Here is a 7016-nt window from a genome sequence, read left to right on the forward strand (position 1 = left end):
TACATAAAGAAAAGTTTTTAAGCGACATGCAACTTTCCGACATAAACTTGCGGTCTTTTTTGTTCAATCTGTAGTTAAATGTTCAATCTGTTACAGATCTTGTGTCATATCGTGTATAAAAAATTAATATTATTCGACCGTTCGATGAAGTCACACGATACTTCTTATTCGGACAGTTTTGTAAGACGCCAATATTCTTATGCGAGATCGTCATTCGTTCGAATTAAATACGTATGCACTATATAATTGAAAAAAAATGACATCGCAAAATGAGGTATATTAACTTTAGCAGAGAGAGTTAATTTCACACTGTATTATAAAAATTATAAAACCATATATATAGTGTCTAAAATTTAGACAACAGAGACATTAAATGACTCCCGATTATTTTTATTCTGATACAAAACTCATTAGTTTATATAATATTATCTCACGTTACGATATCATAGGTAGGAAAACTAATAACTGCAGCCCGTATCCGGCAGGGGAACATATATCTTTTACGTAATTTAGATTTTAAATATCTCTTCCTAAATTAATTCACCAATAATAAGTTAATCAATTAATAATTTACGTGAATATTTCAATTATTTCAATTATTCACATGGTTCATGTTGCGTTTCGAGTATCAACTTAAATATTAGATTCATATCTCCCCATACGTTCCTCGATTTACGGTACGTCTCCATCCGGCTGCCGCTTATCCGGTCTATCATAGTTCAGTTATCCATGACGTTGTACGCAGGACTTTGTTGTCGTTAATCGCTTCGTTACGGTTAAGTCGATATCAAAAGATGGACGATGGCTCGCAAAACTCGCATTCATTGCAACGTTTCTGTAAGATAAAATTTTAATCATCAGAGCTATGACTGAAAATTTAAATTTAAAATTTATTAATTTATATATGAATTATAGATTATATTTCATGTTATGCATATTTAAATATTAATTATATTAGATATTTTCATTTCAGCATAGGTTATGTTATAAAATATCGTGATTTTTTTATTATAAAATGTCGTTATATACCGTTAGATAATCTTTGGTAAGCGACTGTTCGCGCAATCGATGAAACACCAGACGATTAGTTATAAAATCTTGAATGTTGTATCGAGACAATGTTCGATCTCTCATTTGCCAGTCGAACGACGGCCTGATATTCGCTCCCAAATTCAATATATCGCGGCCTCCGTATACTACGCGAACAGTCTGAAAGAAAATATTTATTTTTACCTAGATGCATATTTATGTTGATAGTTTTAAGATTATATGAGCACAATGCTGTATAAAATTATCTTTTTATTAAAAAACTTTTTATACTTACAATAATTCTATAAAAGGCTATAATATAAATATATTATTTTTTTTACTAAATATCCGGAAAAAATGTTATATATATGGACATATTTTATATATGATTACACATGGTGTCCGATAAGTTTTGACAAAGCGTCGTGCGTAGATAGAGTGACTAAACTGAGTCGAAAAGTCCTGTACCATTTTGCAATTTTCGCAATAGTTAACAAGGTATTAATTATTATTAAAAATTGCCGAATATTGATCTTCAATAATTTTTTACTCAAATATTATCAACTACAAAAAACCAGCAAGAGACAAAAATTGTTTATTTTCTTCTCATAGAGCTCTAAGAATTTTTTCAGAATTTTTTATCAACTTTTTAGTACTGCATTTTCTTATTGGCAACTATTTTTGCCAACATGAGAAAATACAGTATTAAAAAATTCTGAAAAAATTCTCAGAACTTTATGAGAAGAAATAAACAATTTTTTTGCTGTTTTTCTGTAAAGTTGATAGTACACTGAAAAAAAAGATTGGCTGCTGCAGCAAATTAGATGGTAAAATATGGCATAGTATTTTTAATTGGTTGTATCAGTCAATTTTTGGTTGTGTTAGCCTATCGAAATCCTATACTAACATTGCGAATAGGCTAACACAACCAAAAATTGACTGATACAACTAATTAAAAATGCTATGCCATATTTTACCATCTAATTTGCTGCAGCAGCCAATCTTTTTTTCAGTGTATTTGAGTAAAAAAATATTTAGTTTAGATTCAGTGATTTTTAGTAATTAATATTTTGTTAACTATTGCGAAAATTGCAAAATGGTACAGGACTTTTCGATTCAGTTTAGTCTGTTCTATCTATACACAACAAGTGGACTGAAAGAAAAGGTTAGGTGTTGCAGCAAATTAGATGGTAAAATATGGCATAGCATTTTTAATTGACTGCAACAGTCAATTTTTGGTTGCGTTAGCTAATCGAAATCCTATACTGACATTGCGGATAAGCTAACACAACCAAAAATTGGCTGCAGCAACCAAAAATTGGCCGTTGTAGCCAATTAAAATAATTGGCTACAACTTTGCTCTATGCCATATTTTACCATCTAATTTACTGCAGAAGCCAATCTTGTTTTTCAGTGTGCGCGCTTTGTCAAAACGTACACAGTTGGAAAAAATGTGTTGAATTTAACATAAATCGCACGTTCCAAACGGTCCACTTAAATTTTTGAGTTAATTTTACACAGGATGAATATGTTAGGAAGTAACACAAATATTATGTAAGAGAATAAATACAAAGAAAGATAAATTCGATACAGTTTGTAAACTTACTGTGGGAACATTTTTTTTTTAGAAAATTAACATTTATGATATGTTAAATTAACATATATTTCATTCATTTGTTTTAGAATTTACGTTTTAAAACACATTATTTTTATGTTACTTGTCCCCTTAGGGACAAGGATTTCTGGGGAGATTAGCACAAGAAGTAAGTTGATATTGCGTTCCGTTTATGTATTTGTGGCAAAAGAAACAATGAGGAAAAGTTACTGCAAAATATCTCTTATAACATAGGTACTTCTCCTTAAGTTTCACTTAAATTAAACAAAAGTATTACAATAGAAAAAGAAAAAAATTTAATTCAAGAGCAGGCAAATTTTTGATTATTTCATATTGATGTCCTTTGGCTTGAGGAAACCACACAAATCTAAGTATTATTAGTTAAATGTATTATTAGTTAGATGTATTATTAGTTAAAAGAAAAGTGTTTGTCATTATACAACACGTTATTTTGAGTAACAATAGTAATTTATTACAATAAAATGGTCAAAATCAGATGTATGTAGGGATGAGAGCTACTCTGACTGCCAGGTTAGGTCGATTATTGTACCGCACGTGTGAACATTCATTTACAATTTAACTCTGACAAAACACTTTATATTTAATATTTCTGTATTAAAATAAGATAGAACTAAAATAATTTATATTTGTTTCTCATTTAACATTTTGCTGTTTAACGATTACAAAGTAACTTTGAAAGATACAATTTTTACTAAGAAGTACCTATATGCAATTGTATATAAAATATGTCAATTTTTTATATAATTATATATGAAATATTTCTTCCCGTATAGTTTTTAAGAAAATAATTTCTTCGAGATCTTTCTCTTTTTCTCTCTCTTTTTCTCTCATATTTTTTCTTCTTACTTTCTCTTTTTCTCTCGATGTAACAATCTAGAATTCCTTTTTATGTCGAGTTTCGAATTGTTCGTGCCATGTGCTCTTAATTTTTTTTACCTTCTCTTGATTTTTGCTCTGACACGGAACTCTAGTAGGCGTCTCTGGTCTTGATGAAATTGGCGTTAATTCGGCAGACATTGCGAGACTGCTGATGCCACTAGATTCGCTTCCGGTACTTGGAGAAGTTCGTCCAGAATCGGATAAATTCCTCATATTCTGTTCACGCTCAATATTAAGAAGTTTCATGCTGAGTGTAGAAAAATGTTCCGGGTCTAGTCCGAATAAGGGTAGTGCTAACGTCAGTGCCATTTTTGTTTAGCGATAGTTTCAGCGTATCTTTTCGAGTGAAGAGATGATCGACTATCGATATATATGATATATTATAATTAGAATAGGCATGCGATATTTACAAGAATGAGATTAATCGTCATGTTAAAACGACCTCTGATTATCGACATTCTACATATTTTTTGTTCACGTCAGCACTTTGCATGTATCCCGTTTAAATTGTTTAAAATAGAGAAAAAACGGACGTTCGTAATAATATTGAAATCAAGGAATTCGCAACCAATGCACTTTGCAGATTTATAAGATTTTTCTCTAAATCGCGTGATGAAACACTTGCGCGGTATTTTTTTTATCAGAGGTAACGTTATTGACAAAAGAATGTAATCTTAGAATACGCGCTGTATATTCACCTGTAAATTATTCGAAAGAAAATTGTTCCGTTCGAGAAAAATTATTACATTCTTTAAATTTTCTTGAAAATACGCGCACCCCATTAAATCGAGTGTGTTTTACTATTTTTTGCAACAAGATTTCATTTTCGTGTTAATGTGTTACCTGAATTATAATAAAAGTAATAGAACCACTTTAATCTTGCGAACCGTTACGACGTCAACCGACAACTGAAAGCGTCCTGCTTGTATATCCTGCTACATTATAATGTGATGATAAACACGACCTTCTAATGTTTCGAACCTCAAGTGACTAATCCAGTTATATCATATTTTATTAGTATTTAACGTTAAATATTAAAAAGACGAAAAATCAATAGCAGATAATTTTTTTATACGAAAGAAAGATTTTAAATGAATCAATGAGATACATAAATAAATTTTGCGGTTTCTGTTTTATAATTAATTTTATCATTTACATATAAAATTTGCTTGAAAAATTACAAGTTTTAATTAAAAATAAATTAAATTGGAAAAATATTAATAGAGAGTGAATTTAAGGTTTTTTTTTATACAAAACTGTGAAAGTGAAATATATAAGAGGATCAGCGAAAGCTCAGATGGTTCAAGTTTTTTTTGCCTTTCTCTTGAAATTGTAGATTTATTGTTTCTTGCTTGTATGATGTATTATTGCATCATAAGTTGGGAAATCTCCTTTACCGACGAGGATGGTAAGGTCATTTTCTATTGATACCAACAGTTTGCTGTATGGGCTTATGGTACATGCAATTCCTCTTTTTATCCAGCAAGGATGCTGGATCTTGATCATCCGAAGTCTACTTTGCCGACTGCAATCATTTTTTCATATAACTTTTCCTACATATAATAATTATTATTAAAAAATTGTTACTAAGTAATATTTATAAAAGAATTTTACATACTTACAATTATAATAACTTGTAATAAGAATTATTGCGGTATCAAATATTGTAGTAACTGATACTTCTTACCATACAACGTGTGACGTCGGTAAATAATACACAGGGTAACTGTGAGTCCTTAATTGTTAATCTCTTGTTTCGTGGATTTATTTACTCGAGATTCCGCTAGGATATTATTATATTGAACGCTTCTTACTAAAATTATTAATTTTTATTATAATTTTATGATCCTGATACATAATTTGCATATAAATTTTTGTTTGACATTATTTTTTATTTTATCTTTTGACACAAAGCAGATTATAAAGATACGTTTGATTTAATATGTTTTCGTATACTGGACTGAGCTTTCTCGCAAGTACACGTTTGAACATTACATTCTTTATAAGACGTATAAGAATACGAATAAGTCAGGTGGTCTGACGCTACTCAGGGATCATCGAGGAAGGACGGGAACGTCTAAGTATATTGATGAGATACTACTAGATCCGTGCTCCTGAGAGACGGATACGTATCTGTAGGACGGATCTGTCTGAAATTGACGGCGAGGTTTTCGTTCTTAGTCTTTCAGCTATATCTTGTACACACAGACTCCAGTGGATGCTCACCAGAAGTTATGAAGGTGAACGCCAGGACATCGTCGGGAAAGTTTAGTCGACACTGTTAAGTAATATATTGTAGATATTTGCCTGCTCTTTTCTCTTTCGTCGAATTTCCATGCAATGGCCTATCTGTGGTGATAGAAGAGAAGAAAGTGTTCCTGCTGCAAAGGAAGATTTGTGCGGTGAGATTTCTAAAAAATATGTACACCACACAAATTTATCGTAAACAAGAAAGTGGGGAGAATATATGAGGGTGAGCCTTTAATCTCCAATATAGGCTTTCCTTCTTCGTGATATTGCTAATATGGCTACAATTACGCACCACGCGCGCGTGTATTATATATATATATGTATATGTATGGAGTCAAAAAAGAGGGAATAAAATAGTCAAAAAATTCCCAAAAGAGCTTTCAAGAAGAAGAAGAACCACAATGATTGGGAGACGAAAACAAATCACGCGTAGAGTTTATCTATATATTTATCTTATATGGCTTATATTATCCAATATATCTATTGGATTATCCTCTCTAAAAGAAGAGGGAGCAAGAATCAACTAATGATAATCCCCCAGTGGCGTTGCATAGAAGAATTCTATAAAACGGGAAGGAAATGTACTAACGATAATGGATTAACAAAACATGGATACTCTCTCTCAAGACATCTCTCTAACCTTCCCATAGAGTTATCTTCGAATAGAGTGGAGTCAAAGCCGAGGAACGTTTTCCCGTAATATGTTACGATGAAGTCGGTGATTGAGTTTCATATGAAGAGTGTTGATAGCGGCTGAGGATGTTTTTCGGAAATATAATGGGCCCAATCCGAACATACTTCGTGCCGATAGATGCGCACATCAAATTATAATATGCAAGACAATGGCTGTAAAGCGAAGAAACGGGATATCTAAATCTTTCCTGCGATTCTTGCACGGATCTGAATGACTGAGTGTTCATGGGATTCTTTGCGAACCTGACTTGGCTGCGAGAATATAAGAACGAACTGCTTGAAATCAGTTGGGATTTCTTGCGAACTGTAGTAGCACCGTAGACCATCATTTTGCACCGAAATATAAAGTTCTTTTTTGCTCCATATCTTAATTAGTTTCTGCATAAAAATAACTTAAAGCATTTTTTAAAGCGAAATAAACTGATAATGATGAATTATTAAATAATGATAATATTAATGAATATATATCTACATCTGTGCACGGCATATCTAATAAAGTATGATTCTAAATATTACTTTTCTAGCAATA

The 7016-nt window shown here is 31.4% G+C and overlaps 1 protein-coding gene across 1 annotated transcript; it reads right to left on the reverse strand.

The window, feature by feature from the left end:
* Window positions 1-728: 728 nt before the first annotated feature.
* On the reverse strand, window positions 729-3853 carry LOC108721387 (uncharacterized). The gene is made up of 3 exons (XM_018445920.1): window positions 3602-3853; window positions 1030-1209; window positions 729-835 (listed from the first exon to the last, which is right to left on the reverse strand). The coding sequence occupies exons 1-3, from the start codon at window positions 3851-3853 to the stop codon at window positions 788-790; spliced, it is 480 nt and encodes a 159-aa protein (XP_018301422.1). The 3' UTR covers window positions 729-787.
* Between the last annotated feature and the right edge of the window lie 3163 nt (window positions 3854-7016).

Source organism: Mycetomoellerius zeteki, unplaced genomic scaffold (genome assembly GCF_001594055.1).
Source record: "Mycetomoellerius zeteki isolate Tzet28-1 unplaced genomic scaffold, Tzet1.0 scaffold168, whole genome shotgun sequence".
NCBI lineage: Eukaryota > Metazoa > Arthropoda > Insecta > Hymenoptera > Formicidae > Mycetomoellerius > Mycetomoellerius zeteki.